Genomic DNA, 19208 nt, shown 5'->3' with positions numbered 1-19208 from the left:
ATTGGGAACAACAAGGCGTCGTCTTGGCGGATGCTCCCGGGTCACTGAACCACATTCAGCACGAGGAGCTTCAGCTGAACACTTAAGACAACGTGATCAAAGGGGACAACATGTGTGGATGTCCATTCATAAAGGATGTAGAGGTCGCTATACTTAAAACAAGAATTAATATTAGGTTCGATCTTATGCCTAGATGATGTTTTCAGTAGCAACCAATCCTTGTGGTGTGAATGAGATGAGGTTTGAGGGGTTGGTTAAACGACACCCAGCTGATTTCTACAGTGTGATTAAGCAAACTGGCTGCATAAACAGATATTATGACCCGTGCTGGCAGTAACTCGTTGCGGTGAGCTACTGTAAGTAAGCGATGGCGTTACATTCGGGGAAATGTAACTTTTGCTTTCATAACTTATTTCTACGGGAATGTTGCGTCTGCATTTTGTAAAAGCCAAGCTGTCGACCCGTCTATCTGTCCTGTGACTTGTTTCCTGTCATAACGCTCAAGCGAAAGAAACCACCTGAGATGCTGCCCCAACTAATCACCTACACAGCGCTTTAAGTTAATTGAGAGGAAAAAGACAGACAGTTTAGTCAGCACATTACTCAGTTGATGAACGACCAAAATGCATTTTGTTGCAGAGCGTTATCTGAGTGTGTTTTTTACAAACTAACTCCGCTGTGGCTGAAACACAAAGCCTCCTCTGGGCATGCATCCCTGGGCTGAGAAATGTACAGTAGTAATTTGGGTGTCTGTTTATTCACGCTTGGTGTAAGGTGTCATTCTAGCTGTCTAAGATCTACTTTCTCTTTTTATTTGTGTCTTGCCATCTGGAAACTGTGGCCGGCCAGGCAGACGAAACAAAAACAGTTGCTCATTCACTGACTCCTCACACATGTGATGACCAAACACTCTTTTTGGATGCAGTTAAGATGAAACGAGCAAAATTCAAGCTTTTCAGACTGACTGTATCTGGAAAATGGGGAATAGCTCATTTTCACTGTTTTTCTTTAATTCACTCTAAGAAGAAGAGGGACTTTTCTGATCAAAGGTTTCACTTCCTCAGTTTTCTCCTCAACTGTTGACAACTAAAGAATTCTGGTCTTAATCATATCTAACAACCAAAATCTTTTCAGATGAAGGTCCCTGAAGAGAAATCTTTTCAAATGGGTGTCCGTGACCTAATGTGCATCAATTTAAGGGTGTCACGGAACAGTTTAAGAACCCAGTTTTAGACCCTCACTGTTTTAGTCTGAGAGGAAATCAGTCTTTATTTTTGTTTCCTCTTCTTCTAAATGATTGCTGATGGATGTATTATTTTGTTTGTGAGTTACAAGTTTCACTTCTTGTTTTTCTGTCACTTTTAGATTTGTTCTATGGGACTTTGTCGGGGAATTTGATAGATTACATACAATCCAGTATTTTTTTTAGTTTCGCACACATTTTGAAAGCAGCTTTTTAATGCGAGTGCTTAAAATACATTTCATTTCACACACATTAGCCCAGTGAGACCCTTGCTGATCGAGACTCCCCCCCAAAAACGACCACATACGTTGTTTGTACAAGCAGCTTATTACCACCCATATTTATGTTTATTGTTGACGATGACTTCTAGTGACTGTAGTAATTATGACTGGAGCAAAGGAGGGAGTCAGGTGATTTAGTAGTAGTATAAAGAGCGCCAAAGTCCACCTACATGATACGCCCTCGAAACAGTCGCAGTTTGGTTCGGTAGATACGTTCACCTACGTGATGTCAGTTAAGTGCCTGATAAAAGTTAAGCATGTGACGTAAGTTAACTTAGGTACGTAGGTTAAAATAACCCGACGTTGACATTTGGTCCAACTTCAAAACATGACACACCAACCTTTCTACAAGACACACATTTTACTACACAACACACCAACTCCACTCCACGACACACTCACTACTACAAGACACACACCCTGAGATAACTTCTGGGATTATATTCATACACTTTTAACCCAAACCACTTAAACCTAACCAAACTGCGAAAGTTTCCCAACGTTAGCCACATGTTTAAAACTTGAGGACATGTGAATGAGGCGTGCTGATCTCCTGCCACTGGTGGAGACGCATATTTAGGAAACGCTTCTGTGGGTCGTATTAGAGGGGTGGGGGGCAAACAAGTAATGGTAAGTCGATCGCATTACTAATCGCAGAGAAAGGGCACCATTGTGTGAGGCCATGAGTTGGTGTCCAACAAGTGTTCTCTAACTTTGGGCTCTGACATCTAGACCAGCTGGACCAGCAGCTGCCACCTGCTAATCCCGCCTCGCTGTTAGCTCTTCACACGGCACAGAAGGCGGGAAGTGCTGCCGTGTGTTTGTGTGCGACTCCCTTCCCTCTCTCAGCTCTTGTTCGTCTTAGCCAACATGTTGTCATCATACCACAGTACTCTGGTCACAGATATGTCGTTAAGCTGCTTCGGTCCTTGTCAAACATTGTTGTGATGACCAACACTTGACTACAGGATACAATATGTTAGCGTTCTGACTGCTTTGTCTGAAGCTAATCTCAATGAAAGCGAACAAAAGTCCTCTCGTTTTGTAACTGTGTTTTTAGGAACAAAAGAAAAGGTTTTGTAGATACAACTATAAGGTAAAGCCATTATACAAAATATAGGAAATACAGAACTATATCTACCTGCTGCTGCTGCATTATTAACCACAGGTTGACATTTTGACATTTATTATCTGTTTTTCTATTTTTGTGACGCCATCGCTGTTGTCTAACTTTATATTGTTTTTGAATGCTGGTTGTTTTCAGGTATCTCTTGATCTTAAGGAGACCGCCTGATTAAATAACATTGCTGTGTCACTTACAGTAATATTAAGGTTGTTTTTTTTTTCACACCAATTAGCCCCAGTGTTGTTCTCCAGGCTGACCCTCAGTGATCTTTTCTTTTAGGTCAACCTCTCCTTCCCACTTCCTACAAACAACCAGCCATCATCGCACATGATTCTCACAAAAGTTGATGTGATAAATAACACCATAAAAAAAAGAACAAATTATAAAAACTAACACCAAATAACACAAATGATATCTTTGTTGACAGAAAAAATACAACGTGGGCTTTACAGCCTAACTGTTTGAAATCAAATTCCTCCTGCAGGAACCTCTCTGCTGTCTGGTACCTCTTAATCTCGCTGTCAACAGTTCGTCTGAAACATCTCACAATAACTTTTTCCACTGTTCAAGTGGGACAGAGTGTGGCGGTTGCCACATAAGTGCCAACATTTTTCATTTCAGCAGCTCACTATTTCCAACGTAAATGTTTTAACTTTGACGTTGTACTTAATGCATCATCCTTAGTTTATTTGAGGTAGGTCTGTAACCTGCTGCTAAAAAGATTCGACCACAAGGGAACCCGCGCGTCTTTCACATCATTGGTGTGTTCCTCAACTGAAACAAAAGCACTGTAATGTACGTCGTTTTGGACCCGAGCTCATGATGGAGATTGTCTAGTCGAGACGTCCCTCTTCTCCGGTGTCGTAAAAGAGACAAAGTGTTTGTGCGAACATGAAAGCACCTCGAACATAAGACACATTTTACCAGAATTTATGTTGTGTTTTATTCTGGAGTAGTTCTCTAACTGAAGTGGCCATTACGTATGTGGGACAGTCTTTTACGTCCCAGCAGAGCTGCAGGGTCCCAGTCTTCCTGGGAAAGAAGTACCAGTCATCTCCGTGTTGCTATTGTTCATTTGAACAGACGTCCTGCTTAACACTTTCATCAGTGAATTACTTCAGTACAACTATAGATGCTGCCTTTCATCCAGTCATGTGTATTCAGCAAAAACAAGATCATTTGATATTCAGTCACATAAAACAACTAAACTTGGTTACGTTGTTCTGATTCTTGTGGACTGACCATATTTAACTTGGCGTGCTTTTTATTACGTATCGGGTCAACAAATCTTTTCCTGCTTATCTACAATTTAGTTTTTCTCTGTTGGTTAATCACTCAGAGTGAACAAAGCATATTTGAATGAGTTTTATTTAGTCCATTTGTTTTTCCCCTGCAGGGATTTAATCCACCCAGGATTGTTATTTATCATGTGTGTGTGTTTTGAAATGTGTTTTCTGACCAGTGTGTGACTCTGTGTTTCAGTTTTCTGCTGGTGTTCAGCTGCTTGGTGTTGTCTGTGTTCTCCACCATCCCCGACCACCAGAAGTTTGCCAACCAAGGCCTCTTCATCCTGGTACGACCCTTTCCCTCTCTCTGCTTCGCTACACAAACGCACGCACACGACTTCAGCATCCATACACCTTCCTTTCGTACGCGCCATCTCTCTTACTGCAGTGCATTCATATGTGCTTGCGTACGTGTTGCTTTGTTTGCCAGTGGAAGCACAGACAGCCATGTAAGCAGGTGGGAGGATTCAGGTGTTGTTGACTGCGCAGGAAATCACAGACACACACACACTAATCTTAATAGCTATCCCATAAATCCCACTCTTACTCCGTGCTCCAGTTGCTTTCATGAAAGGTAATGTACACTCGCTTACTCCTTCTTAACCTGACTCGTCCTCTTTCTAACCCCCCCTCCCACCCCTCTCCTCCCACCTTAATCATCTTTACATGCTATTAAATAGTCAGACTCTTGACTTTCACATTCCTTCTGTTCACTCCTTCTGTTCACTCTTTCGAACTATCACCTGGGCCATTAGCAGGCAATCAGCCATTAGTGCACTTTACTTACACAAACATTAACCTTAAACCATAAACTCCCCGGACAGTCGAGATACCTGAAAGTAAGAGAGACAAAGAGATATTGAAAAACACTAACAGAGAGGCGTGTTAATATTCTGGGAGTGTTATGATATATATTCATTTTTTTATAAAATATAACAGCATAAATTGCTTGCTTTGTAACATTTTAACCTCTATTTTACCAGGTCAGATGATGTTTGCTTCATAAAGACCAATATGATGCTTTGAATATAATTAATAACTTGAATGTATTGTTTAAGGGGACACTTTTCTGTTGAGAAATTGATACACATGCTAAACAACTGATACATACACCCAAATAAAGGTTCATGGGTAAGTGAGGGAACATTTGTTTGGGTGATCTGTCAAACTCTACGCTCACTTGACAGCTGCATGTCACTGACCTGTGTGTGCGTGTGTGTGTGTGTGTGTGTGTTTTTGTGTGCGTGGTTTGTAGGAGTTTGTGATGATCGTGGTGTTTGGGTTGGAGTACTTCATCAGGGTCTGGGCAGCTGGCTGTTGCTGCAGATACCGTGGATGGAAGGGACGGCTGAGATTTGCCAGGAAGCCCTTCTGTGTCATAGGTCGGTTTGTGAGTGTGTGTGTGTGTGTGTGTGTGTGTGTGTGTGTGTGTGGGCAGTACACAAACCCACGTCAAAGTTCTGTGTGTGTGTGTTCTTTAGAAAGCTGTGTCCTCACCTCTTCACTCTTGTGTTTCCTTTCTAAACATCTTCACAGACTTCATAGTATTTGTGGCATCGTTGGCAGTGATAGCAGCTGGGACGCAGGGCAACATCTTCGCCACGTCAGCGCTGCGCAGCATGCGCTTCCTGCAGATCTTGCGTATGGTTCGTATGGACCGTCGGGGAGGCACCTGGAAACTACTGGGCTCAGTGGTTTACGCTCACAGCAAGGTGGGAATGACAGCCTGCTAAATATAGTCCTCCTTTTACACATGCTCTACTACAGAGACACACTTTCTGAGGTTGATGTTACTGACCTACATTTAAAGACACTGGTAGGTAAACATATAAATAAAGTATGATAATTCATGGTAGCCGCATGCTGTACAGCTTTATGGATTATTGTAAGAGCAGGAATTTTAAAAGGCTGAGGATGATGGTCATGATGGTTACTAATGGGATAAATAACTTAAGAACGCTCAGTGTTGAGGAATATGTGGTGCGTCTGCTGATGACCAGCTGTAACTTGATTACGCTCACTGCCCTCAAACACCAAACTCCCCATTAGCTGCTCATTTTAGGCAATTAGTTTTTTGGTTTTTATGCTGATTTAAACACCCGACACCGTCCGGTCAGCTGCAGAACTCACGTTAGAGCGGCGGTGGTGATCATGAGGAATTGATGCATCAGCGTTCGAAGCAGAACTGTGCAGCCAAGTCAAAAGTAGATTCCAAATGTGATGATGACGGGGAATTTAGCCAAGAATAATGATAGTGATACGGTAATGACAGCAGGGATTATGGTGGTAAACATGCTGTTGTTGCTGACAGATGATTGATTCCTTCTCTCCGTGTCTCTCTCAGGAGTTGATTACCGCCTGGTACATAGGTTTCCTGGTCCTGATCTTTGCCTCCTTTCTCGTGTACCTGGCAGAGAAAGACATCAACTCAGACTTCAACACCTATGCAGACTCCCTCTGGTGGGGGACTGTGAGTACCGCATAATGCACACAGGATCCCTGAGGCTGAAGGTCATCAAAATTGTCTTATTAACAAAAAGCGAGGTCGACAAACAATGCAAATATAGAGAGGCATATAATATGCGTAAGACATCTGGGAATAGTACAACCAAAAAAACACTGTAGATCACATTTGTATTATAGTCCTTGACAACTGTATATGATGTCCAATCAGAGAGATTCCAGGCGTCAACAGTACAGCGTTGTTCAGTCTTGTTGTCAAGCTTTCCAGATGTTCTTCATTGTCTGTGTGGTAAAATATAAATAGGTTAAACATCCTGTTCCCTTGAAGAACGTACCACTGAACATAGGAGCTCCATTAAGAGGAATGAAAAGCAGCACCACATTTCATCTTTAGTTTTTATATGTATTGAGGTGATTAAGTCCAGCCAAACAGGTGGTAATGTCAGTTTACCCAGGAAAAAGAGAGAAGCATTTTGGATTTTCTATTTTTAAAGTTTATTTCCAGGGAGCATGAATGAGGACTTCTCAGTTAAGGTGTTTTTATCGTGGTTCTTTAATATCTCTCACTTCCGTGGTTTGGTAATAGTTATCTATGTTTTTTTTTTATATCTTGTTGTTCTTCCTTCTCTTTCTATATTTAAAATTGTTTTAAAAGTATATAGTTCCACATTGAATTGGCACATTTTGGGTTAAGGCCTCTTTTGTACAAACTACGCTTAATTTTTCTACCCATCCAGATTACTCTAACAACCATTGGCTACGGTGACAAGACCCCTCGTACTTGGCAAGGACGGCTCCTAGCCGCTGGCTTCGCTCTTCTGGGAGTGTCCTTCTTTGCCCTGCCTGCTGTAAGTCCCCTGTATGATCACATCTATATATTTACTCACAGCCCCGTCAGTGGCGCCTCTCAGCCCGGCTACAGTTACTCTCCTGACTCTGATTTAACCTCTGACCCTCAGGGAATTCTGGGGTCAGGCTTCGCTTTGAAGGTTCAAGAGCAGCATCGACAGAAGCACTTTGAGAAGAGGAGGATGCCTGCTGCCAACCTGATACAGGTAATAACCACAGTGAGTCATGTATGCCGTGGCAATACGTCACACGCAAGTGCAGAGTTTCACTTGATGTTTGTGTGTATTTGTGTACTTCTTTAGGCTGCATGGCGTCTCTACTCTACGGATGCCAAACACTCCTATCTGACAGCTACATGGTACTTCTATGACAGCATGTTGCCTTCGTTCAGGTGAGTCCTCGCATCCGTCTACATGCTCAGAGCTGAGTGGATTCAAAACAGCAGAAATCGGTTGTTGTCTTTGCTCAATTGTTTGACGTGTTGTAATAAATACAGACAGCGATTTGAGAGTAGCATCACATAACAGGGAATCGTGTACAATAAGTAGTGTTTTTTTGTTCCTGCTCATATATTCGTAATATTATTAAAACACACAACAAATATCAGAAATGCGACCTGCTGTCCATACAGAACCCCATTCAGCTACATTTGTGCAGTGATCGTTTAAAGTGGACATATTATGAAAAACTCTCTTTTTCAGTGCTTGCGCACATACATTTGGGTTTCTGGAGAGCCTACCAACCCACAAACTGTGAAATAAGACAACCCAGTCAGGTTTGTGGGCTTCCTAGATCAGCAAACACGTGATTCAACAAGCTATTAAGATTTGACTCCTACGTCACATGCAGGCTCATGAGAACATACTGTCCATCCACGGCTTGAGGACGAGGAGCGTTTCAGACAGTATGAGAATAATAATGTGTTTTGAACATTAAAACATGTAAACTTATTAAAACACCCCAAAAACAAGTTTGAACCTGAAAATGAGCATGATATGTCCCCTTTAAGTAAACAGCAATGGTGTTTCCTCTAATTTCTAAATGATCATTTTTAATTAATTCTGGGCCAAGCCCTTTAAATGCTTCTGCCACCGCTATTCAATTCGATTTTCTCATTACTTTTGTTCTACGCAGTGGTTTCTTATATTTTGCATTCATGTATTAATTTCACTAATTTTTATTTGCTTAAAAAGGAGGGAAACATGAGAAACTCAAACAGAAACATCTCTTTTCATCAAGTCAAAACTTTCACATTGCAATATTTTGAATAAAAAACTTCACGTATGTTATATCCCTCTCAAGTATCCCTCTTCTTTTGAGCATTTGGACCATTGATTTTGGCCTTTTTGTGAGTTTTTCCATATTTTGTTGTTTTCTGTTCATTTGTCATGTGTTTTTTTTGTTTTGTTTATTTGTGCACATGGGGGTGTCAGAGAACTGACGCTACTGTTCAGTCACCTCCAGCGACAGGGTAACACCAAGAAGGTCCTCCACAACTCCTACCACACGCTGCTGTCTGGGCTGCGGCCCTACAGCCTCCCCTACCTGTCAGGGGACAGGTACGCACCCCTCCACCTCTCACAGCCTCACAGCACATACAGACAGGTGGCGGAATGTCTGCCTACACTCAGACACCCAAACCCACTCAAAACAGTAACAACAGGGACTCACAGGAGAACACATTCAACGGGTGTACAAAGAAAGAAATCAACGTTGACTGCTTTTGGAGCTTTCCGCATGGATGAGTTGTGTATCTAACAATGTTTCACTAATGCTGATTTGAGACCACTGTGTTGCAGGCCCCCCCCCCCCTTTGCTTCTCTGCATCTTTGTCTGCTTAGCTCAAACTCTTCTCCACCGCCTCCCGCTGTTCACTCACTGGTTGCCTCTTCCTGTCTTCCTTTCTTTCCCTTTACTTCCATTGTGTCTTTTCCATGCCATCCATCCTTCATCTGTTCTCAGGAAGGCAGAAGTTCCATCCAGGTTTGTTCTTCAAGTCATGAGCTGTGCTTGCGTGTTTTAGGGTATTCCTAGTTAGAGTGGATTTGCTGCATTAGATTCATAACATCTTTTGTATAGACCCAAGCATAGGGCTGATTATTTAAATTGTATGTGTCGGACTTGTGCATGGATTAGATGAGAGAAGCACCTGAATAATAAAAGTTTAGCTGGTAGAAAATGTCTTTGATTTGAGGAGCTGCTGTCACACCATTATGTTTAATGGCCTGTCTTGATGAATATACTCCGTTGAAACATCACCCACTACCTTTGCTTGACTCTTCCCCACCTACTGTTTCAAACCCTGTTCTCCATAATCCAAAAAACTGCCTCTCAGAAGTACATTCTTCAATTTTAGGTAAAGGAACTAGATCAGGAAGGAAAAGGTCTGTTTGGATTATTGAGATCTCACACTTCACCCCTCCTCCTCCTCGCCCGCTCTCCCTGGTTTTGTCCTTTACCACATTTTATCCTCGCGGGTTCACCTCACACCCAGGTTGTGTCCCACAACGTCTCGTCCTCCTTCACCCCCCCCCTCTCCCTCCCTCTCTCTCCCTCCTTCCGCTCATCTCCTCCCCTCACCCTCTCTCCCTCTGCCTTGTGTGTTTCCTCAGTCAACTCCTTTCTAAAAAACGGGGTCTCTTCCGGATTCACGGTGGCCGCAAGCAGAGGTATCCATGGCAACAAGCCTGTGCACGGGGCACGCTGGAAATCGATAACACTACTGTTTCTCATTTAACGCGCATCCTCCACACCTCGCCTCAAACACTCAACCATTTGTGGACCGGTGCAGCGGCTTGCTAAATGTTTTGTTACTGTTGATTCATTTTTTAACGACATCCTGCACTTATCAATTAAATACTTTAAACAGGCACTATACTCTGGTCCACAAATGCCTGAGTGAATCCTCCGCTGTGAAGAAATGCTGTGATCCTCTTTCCTGCTGGAGTAACTAGGGCTGCTTTTGCTTGGTTTGGCTTGAAAGTCGGGATAAACCATGTGTTGAAAACACAACGGAAGTCCTCAATAGTTTATGACAATGTGACAAAAAAAACACCTGTTCCTAGTTTGCTAACATCAAATGTTTCATCTAGTCAAACGATTTGCCCCCCGCTCTTGACTTGCTTTATGTTTTCAATTCAGTCGTTTGGATCATTTATAAGGCCTTCTTGGAGAGAAGGTTTTAAATGATTCAGAACGCTTTCCTGTTTGAGATTAGTCATGTAACCTTTCAATAAAATCAGTATGTTTGTGTGCTGTATTTTTAAAAGGTTTTTTAAGTGCTAAAATGTTTCTGTTTGCATGCGATATTCTTTCGACGTTTTGGAAAGATTCAGTGAAGTTCATGGTCCTGAATGCATCCAAATCATTTGCTCGCTCTCCCAACAGCATGCAAAGCTCTTTCCCCTCTATCTTCTCCTCCAGTCGACTTGAAACATTTCATCTTGCTTGTATGAAATGCTGTTCCCACTAAACCCCCATAACTATTTAAATTTTAATTTAAATGGCCAGCTGACACACACGCACAACAAAGAGTATATCATCGTAAACATGTGGTGGTGAGCGACCGGGCTGGAATTGCTCTGTGGTGCATGATGTTTGCCTTGCCTTATGGATCCCGTGACAGTGTGCAACATGAACGTGGCTGCAGAGAAGGAGTGCTCTCAAGAGCATGCTATAACAGCCACGTTAGGAGTCGATCTGTTGGAGAGAATGGGTGCCAAATAGCTTTCCTCCTGTAAATAGATGACATCACATACCGGCCTGCGTTGGGCTGTTGTGAGTGGTACTTAATGAGAGACACCTTCTGCACGGCTGCACTTTGAAGCCGATGTTTTGATGCTTTTTTCACTCTGTTGAAGGGATTAAGAAAGCGTGTCTTTATTGTGATGGTGGTTGGAACATTTTCCGCCGGCCCAGCACTACTGCAGGTCTTGAATCAGGTTTCAATCTGATTTTGCTGAATCAGGTGCTATGATAGGCACATTAAATGAACAAATCCGCAGGGCAGAATCAGTTTTTTTAGCAATAATGCGTGGTCCCTGTGGTCAAACTGCCTTTATGATAAGTCAGCTAGTCTGTCCTTCTTTGAGACAATATGTAAATGTCTGTCTGTGTCCCTGTTTTGCTGTTTGTGGAGTTTCTCTGATGATTTTTGTAAAAGTCAGAGGCCATGTTTTGTTATGTCACTTTAACTAACTAACTCTTTTCTAACAAGCTCAGGCTGCCGTTCTGCTGCTCCACTAAACTAACAGCTTAGTTTTCCATTAAGGTCAAAGGCATGGACATTGTGATCAGTGAGAAAAAAAACCTAAATTGATCAAAAAAGAATAATGCGCTTACAGATGTTTGACGATGTAATCTTCACTGTCAGCAGTAAAATGGGCTTTCGGGATCGGATCAGGATGAACAATTCCCGATCGTCCCAAAGCATTAGGAGCAAGGCGTCACCGCTGCCCCCGAGCTCCGGTGTCCGAAGCTCTCCCAGCCAGGAGAACGTCCCCGATGCCACCAGCCCCGGGAAGGTCCAGAAGAGCTGGAGCTTTAATGACCGCACACGCTTTCGCACCTCCCTTCGCCTCAAACCACGTCCACCTGTTGACGGTAGGCAACGCACACATATCCAAACATGTTACACTCACAAGGATCATTCCTGCATCCTAATGTTTCTCCTTCTGTCTCGGCTCAGTGGAGGGGGTTGGGGAGGACAGTGTAGAAGACAAACCATATTGTGACGTATCCATGGAGGAGGTGATCCCAGCAGTGAAGACGCTCATACGGGCTGTCAGGTGAGTCCTGCTCTCTGTCCGCTATTGTACCATTCAAGGCTTCAAATGTATATAAATGTGAAAACCTCTAGCAGAGGACTTTTTTGGGCAGTAAAAGCTTGTGTCTCCTTTTTTTGCGCACTAAGCTCCTTAAGGTGCAAGCTGGAGCTGCTGAGCCTCTGGTTATTTATAGAATAAGGTAACTTTGGTCAGATGAACAACCCATGCATGTGTATTCAGACATGGGCGCTTCTCGTGGAATTTCACCGCCTGCAATATTTGGTGAACATGCGGCACCTCCATTTAGGTGCTGGCGTGAGCCGATTCGGCTGACGGAGTAGAAATGTCCACTTAGGAGAGGTAACTGAGCCCTCCTGCAGGCAGGGTTCGTTCCCTTCTGTGACCTTGTCACTCAGCAAGCACAGCTCATTCAGACCAGACATGTGGCGTGATAGTAAAGTACACACACACACATTCGTACAAATACCGTACAGATGGAGGATCACAGTACATTACGACTGTGCAGAGGCCAATGATATTGTACAGCGTCGACAAGGACAGCTGTAATAACAATTGATTAAGAGCATTGCTGATGTTGATTGCTGTCATTGTGTGATCTCTTTATCAACTACAAGCTTTGATGTAATGTCGCAGTAGTATGTCAGTGATGGATGTCGTTACACGAATTAATTCAGCGTACACAGTCACGAAGAAAAGCAAAAACTTTGCACATATAAACTAGGGACTCATAAATCATGGACAGTGTGTGAATGAAGAAATGCTCTGTTGGCAAATCTATACCACAATTAAAATAATTAGTAATTACTCATCTGCAAAATGCACAAATACATAACCTTCTGTTCTGAAATGTGCAGATATCCCATAGGGTTACCAACAATATCATGAATTCAGCCTCCCCCTACACACACACGCGTGCACACACGCACACACTCCCAGAGTAGCAGCGTAGAGTTTTTTTTACTGATGGTGGCAGAAACTACAATTGCTAGCAAACATCTGGTGCTGGGGCCAGGCTGGTCTCCAGTGAGGTTTGATGACAGCGGATTATAAAGACTATCTTCTGGGTCCCTGACGTCAGGGCTGTTCCCTCACAGCATTTCTCATGGTAGCGCTACGCTGTGTGTGTGGTTCCATATGCTCTCTGTGAAGCTCTTTAATGAAGATCGGTTTGTGCCTGGAAATACACCCTGTGTTTGGAATCCAGGTGTCCTAGTTGCTAGAATGCATACTGTATAATCACGTCATCACCAGTGCTGTCTTCGGTTCGGCTGTGTTTTGCATGTAGATGAGTGTAGATATGTATTTTGAATGATCCATCGTGGTTATGATTGTTGTAATAATTGAATAGGCTTTAAAGGTTCACTCAGTAGTGTGCAGATCTGACCTGATGTGTCTTTAACGACCACTTCTGTATTGTGTGATTGAAACACCTGATATAGTCTTTTGATTTCATTATGCCACTGATAGGGTATTATCTGACCTCACCTCTGGTTTGCACTCGACTCAACAGACATCTGTGACCTCAGCTGCTCTGTGCTGCAGACAATAGGAGAGAGGGAGTTCCTATAGATAGTGCAGGTGTGTAAACAGCAGGTGCTTCACTGTGGTAACACACACACACATGCAGTCGCCCTGGCGAGTTTCATGATTGATGGTCGTGAAACACAGAATTTCGCAGCAGGCCTTAGTGCTGAGACTTCACTTTGGAGAGGCACATGTGGTTTATCAGTGCCTGGCTGCCCGAATAAATGCGTACAGTGTTCTGTTTGTGTATGGAGGGAGCAAGAGAAGAAGAAGGGGAGGATGGGAACACAAGGCCTGATATCTCTCTGTGCTCTCTCTACTGTGACTCTCCTCACGCACAAATCCAATATTGCACAAAACACCAAAAAATTCTGCACGTTTGCAGTCTTGGATGAAGCTCCTATTTTGTTAAACAAATAGTTACAATTACAACCATTTGATCCTTAGTCATCGTCATCAGTTTTTGTATCGTATCAGCTGTAATGTTTTTAAACTCAAATAATGTTTACGTCGTATATTTCTCTGTAGGAGTGATTGAATGCACATACTGTAGCTTGTGTGCGAAGATTTTGTTCTCTTAGCAGGTAGGCAGTCGTATCTGGTGAAGAATCAGACTTGCCCCCTGCAGTGGCTCACTAGTGTCAGCATAACAGTCATTGTTGAGGCACAGATTAAACCCTGCCATTGGAGACTATCACCTTTGCTGAATTGCAAAAATGTTTGCACTAGCTATGCAAGCATTTTGGGGCACAGATGACACTTCCCTCCAGTCATTGCTGCGTTGTTATGTCTCAACTTCCTTAGGAAGGTATAATATGTCTTAGTGAGCCTTGCCAGCTGTACTGTACTACTGCCACTGACCCTGTTGCCCCACAGGTGGAGGTTTTCTGGGGGGAGAGCGGGCCACAATCAGACCATGTGTTATAATAGCCATTTCATTGACCGAGAAAAAGAGTCAGCATTTCAAAGAAACCCTTGGAGGATCCAAATCAAAAGTCCCCCAACTCCCCCCCCCCCCCCCCCCCCCCCCCCCACACCTCCACAGCCTTTCTTTTACCCACACCTGAGACCCACCCTGGCAAAAGAAATCTGCATCTACCAGCAAAATGAGAAAGAGACCGCCTGCAAAAATACCCCAAACGCAGGAGTCATCAATAAACAGAGTGCTGCGTGTGGGGAAGAGTGCGCTGACGGCTGCTATGCCACCAGCCGAAGACCACCACTCCTCCTCCTCCTCCTCCTCTCGCTCCTCTTCTCCTTCCCTCACACCTTCTCTCCTTCTTTGTTGCAGCACTGGTCACCACACAAAACTGTGTGCGGTATGTGGCAGCTGTAAGTGCAAGCGCTGCAGACGTCAACAAAGGTTACAGTGGTTATTTCAGAAGCTGACCCCTCTCTCTCTCAAGTTCAGATTTCACTTGCTCCCACTAAGCCCAGGTGTGTGTAGTTGTGTTGGTGTGTACATACTTTTGACCCAGAGTGTGTGTGTTGGTGTAGGCATCTGTGGCATTATTTTTTGGGGGTATTTTTGTGCGTGTGTGCAGTTGTGTACACAGATGTGTGTGTGTGTGTAAGTGTGACGTTTTCTCAGAACAGCTGAGTGCTCCTGATCTTCTGCTTCTCAGACCTTTGATGTGATTCCTTTTCTTCCTCCTGTGAAGGAAAGTGGGAGTATTATAGTGGATTTAGTCCCCTGGCTGTGTGAGATAGGATTTCTTAGTTTAAAAAAAATATCCCTTCCACTCTCTCTCTCACAGCTGACTTGTAGCACAATCCTTCACAGCGTGAGATGACAGCTTCAGTGTGCATTTTTTGTCTCACATACATTTGGTGTTTCCGGTGCTTCTGCGGTGCAAGCATCTCCGAGCTGCCTATCTCATGAGTGATAAGAAGGAGGATTGAATGACCCAGCCAACACAGAAAGCCAGGGACACGCACACACACACACACACACGCACACACACACACATGCACACATTTCCTTCGCTCCCTTCCCATTATCTCTTGCACATCCTCCACTCCCTACAGCATGACACCCAACCAGACATACTCTTGGCAAAAGAGGATGTCAGCGATATGTTTTTGCCGGGTGCAGTAGTGCTGGGCCAACATTCCTCGGTGTGATTCCCCCACATTGAAATGTGGGTGGTGATGTGTGCACTGGGAGTAGGAGCAGCTGTGGTCCACCAGTGGCACCAACATGGCTGTCATACTGACAAAAGAGCAGGAACAGGGGAAAGCTCCGAGAGAGGTGTGTGTGTGTGTGTGTGTGTGTTACCCATTAGGATTTGTGCTAATTGCTGAAACAGCAAGCACTGATAAGCAACTGTCTCTGGGAGATGTGTCATCATCACAATACATCCACACGGTTAAGTAGGGGGGGCGACTCTGCTCTCTTTATGGGGCTGCTGGTGAATGATAAGGTCACTCTGGCTGTAATTAATCTTGTTATTTTCAGGGTCTCCCGCATCATTTGTCCTGCCGCTGCATTTTTCCAAAGGTTTACTGTACATCCATATATGTGGGGTGTGCAGCGTGAGGCACTTTAAAGGTGTCCAGAGGAGTGATAACAGTGAGTGTGCTGTGTTTGTGTAGGATCTTCAAGTTCCTTGTGGCCAAGAGGAAGTTTAAGGAGACGCTGCGTCCGTATGATGTGAAGGACGTCATAGAGCAGTACTCAGCTGGACACCTGGATATGCTGGGCCGTATCAAGAGCCTGCAAATGCGGTATGTTACAACTGCTGCTCTGAAGAAATGATGCCAAATCAATAAAAAACGTTTTTTTTAAAAATAACATTGTCCGGTAAGTCTAAGTCCTCATTATATTGATGGTAATCTGTTTGGTTTCTTATGTGTGAAAGGGTGGATCAGATAATTGGGCGAGGAGCCGTTCAGACCGATAAGAAAGCGCGCAGTGAAAAGGGAGAGAAAACGCCGCCAGAACTGGACCCACTGGATGAGCTGAGCATGATGGGACGTGTTGTCAAGGTGGAGAAACAGGTAACAGAGGAAGAGTTTAATATTCATATAGCATTTGTGTGAACTGTGTGCTCTTAGTTAATAACATGTGAATCAACTTCAAAATCTCACTGGATTGCTTTCATTCACCCTGGTAGATAAACACAAAAGCTGCCATACAAAAAGTACAGGATGTGAAATAAACTGAGAGCAGGAAATGATGTCTTTTACCATTATGTACCAAAATTATGGACAGAACAACATACAAAACAGGTTCAAAATAAGAGAAAATACAGGAAACAAACATAGAGAAAAAACAAACAAAAAAGTCCAGTAATATAAAAGTAGTGTAAATATAAATACCCGAGGACATTTATGGTCATGGACAGAAAACTCCACATGCTTCATCTCATTGGAAAGACTGAAGAAATAAGGTAATAATAATAATAATATTAACTTTATTTATATAGCACCGTTAAAAACAGAGTTTACAAAGTGCTTTGACAGACAAAGCAGCAAGAGCAAGGCAATAATAACAACACCAGAAAGCTCAGTGAGACAGTCGATACCATACGAATACACTCGTAGCAAAGAAGCTTGACACGTTTATGTGTGTGTTTGTTCAGGTACAGTCCATAGAGAACAAGTTGGATCTCCTGCTCAGCTTCTACACCCAGTGCCTAAAGAAAGGCTCTTCCCACTTCACCCTGTCCTCCCTCCTGGACCCCGACCTGACGTCTGACTACCACAGCCCCACGGACCAAAGAGACCTCTTCCCCTCCGCCAACACTCTCAACATCTCTGAGAGCGGCAACTTGGAATGACAGTGAGCCGCGCAGTCTCCCCAGGGCTGTTCGAACAAAGACACGAAACCCTTTACAGTACGTCTTCCTGCGGCTGAGTCCTCACTTTGGAGCAGCCGGGCATTAATGTCATCAAATCATTTCATATCTATCCGGGATGATTTTTACCCTTCCATCTCAAATCGACACCCTCTACTCTTTTCCCCCGAAGTGGATGTGTTTCCAGAGCTGATACAAACAGAGGCCACCGGATGGCTCCACCTGACGAGGAGCCTCAGCCAAAGCTGCTCACCGCACACACCTCTCAGCCCACTCGATGAGGAGGAAGATGAAGAGAGGGCACATGACTTGACTACTGAACCACTTTCACCCATTCAGCTCATGCTATATGTCTATGCCTCCTTTAAAGCGTCAGCTGTAGATAAACAGACTTTAGGCTTTGAAGTTTTGTAAATCTTTGGAGAAATCTTGTCGTCGTCCCCCCCCCCTCATTTAGTTTTTTTCTTGGCTGCTTGAATCAAATGAATGAGAGTCTGCTGACTCAGTCGTCATAAACAGTGCTGCAAGTGCCATGCCAGTCATTTGTCCAGTACCGTAGGATGGCTGTGATGAATGTATATGAGTCCCACCTGCAAAATTTCACACCAACCAGACAAACGATTAAGCGCCGAAGGAGACGTTGACGCAGAAATATTCTGCTCCCTCGGACCTGGACGGGCAGACTGGGCTGACACCAAACCTCCATGGTACACCTTCACACCCAAAAAAAGGGGGGAGTTTTAAATGTGTAAATCGTGCTTTAATTACCCAAACTTGTCACGTGAAAACTGAGCTGGAAGAATGCATTGGAGTGACTGATGTGGAGTGTACATTGTTGTTTGTTTTCATCTCCATTCCCTCTCTCAGAAGTTCTGTCTCCAACAAGCCCACTTGCAAAAAAAAAAAAACCCCAAAGACGTTATTCCCTGCCTGGCTGGCATTTAAGTAAGGAATGCCCCGACTTCTTTAAGGATTTGATAGAGCCTTTCACAGGTCCAAGATCCCATGAAATGTTTTAAAGGTGACTGTATTTCAGGAACCTAGTGTGTGTTTTTAACACGCCCACTTTAAACCTCTCTGTCTTGCAGCCCCCCCCCCCCCCCCCCCCCCCACAGATATGCATGTTACTGTAGATAAAACCTCACTGATCCCCAATTTAGGCATTTATGTCACATTTTTCTGCACTGCTCCTCATCACTCACATCTAGCCTCGGATCAGGTTTACCACGTCAGCTGGTCCGCCTCTCTTTACAGGTTGGTTCTCACTCTCCCCGTCACCAGGTGGCATGTGTTCTCGCAGCAGCTGTGGAGATGATGTAGAAACTTTTTGGCCAGTTTTCAACAACCTGTGAGGTGTCCAGCATGAATTCCAGGCCGTTATCCTCATGAATGCACGTGTCTTAGGAAATGGTTCCAGCCTCACAGCTTCCCTAGAAGCAGAGGGTGCCGGTTTGGCACCCACGGGTGTTACTGACTGTCGTTGAATGTCCACTTTACTCTCTTCTGTCTTTTCCGGTTCTTTGTTGGAGATGTTTGATGCACAGTTAACGCTCTGTGCTTATGGACAAAACTGGAGCGTGCACAAATGCACACACATACACACATTCAAAATGAAAGCGATTCTTTTACTTAAATACTTTGGCACAGTCTTTGTGTTTTGATTTGATTACTGTAATTATGTTAAAGCACTCAATTTCTTTGTAACCCATAATGTCAGAATGCTGTTTTTTTTTTAAATGATTTTGGTTGTTAAAGTGAATGTAGGACTTAAGTTAATATATTTAATTCAGTTAGATCTTTAAATACATGTAGCATTTATGTCAAATCGAATCACGGATGACACAACTGT

The 19208-nt window shown here is 43.7% G+C and overlaps 1 protein-coding gene across 1 annotated transcript in view; it reads left to right on the top strand.

The window, feature by feature from the left end:
- Nucleotides 1-17609, top strand: part of kcnq4 (potassium voltage-gated channel subfamily Q member 4) — a 37740-nt gene extending 20131 nt beyond the window's left edge. Inside the window, exons 2-16 of the mRNA XM_079176762.1 lie at nucleotides 4133-4223; nucleotides 5192-5318; nucleotides 5473-5648; nucleotides 6281-6406; nucleotides 7137-7247; nucleotides 7359-7454; nucleotides 7551-7639; nucleotides 8682-8807; nucleotides 9211-9231; nucleotides 9861-9917; nucleotides 11621-11850; nucleotides 11936-12035; nucleotides 16155-16286; nucleotides 16421-16559; nucleotides 17144-17609. Of these exons, the coding sequence (XP_079032888.1) occupies nucleotides 4133-4223; nucleotides 5192-5318; nucleotides 5473-5648; nucleotides 6281-6406; nucleotides 7137-7247; nucleotides 7359-7454; nucleotides 7551-7639; nucleotides 8682-8807; nucleotides 9211-9231; nucleotides 9861-9917; nucleotides 11621-11850; nucleotides 11936-12035; nucleotides 16155-16286; nucleotides 16421-16559; nucleotides 17144-17341 (1819 nt within the window). The 3' untranslated portion in view covers nucleotides 17342-17609. The remainder of the gene's footprint in view (nucleotides 1-4132; nucleotides 4224-5191; nucleotides 5319-5472; nucleotides 5649-6280; nucleotides 6407-7136; nucleotides 7248-7358; nucleotides 7455-7550; nucleotides 7640-8681; nucleotides 8808-9210; nucleotides 9232-9860; nucleotides 9918-11620; nucleotides 11851-11935; nucleotides 12036-16154; nucleotides 16287-16420; nucleotides 16560-17143) is intronic.
- Nucleotides 17610-19208: the final 1599 nt, after the last annotated feature.

The sequence above is a fragment of the Pholis gunnellus genome (genome assembly GCF_910591455.1).
Source record: "Pholis gunnellus genome assembly, chromosome: 16".
NCBI classification, from domain to species: Eukaryota; Metazoa; Chordata; class Actinopteri; order Perciformes; family Pholidae; genus Pholis; species Pholis gunnellus.
This window is presented reverse-complemented; position numbering and strand designations above follow the sequence as displayed.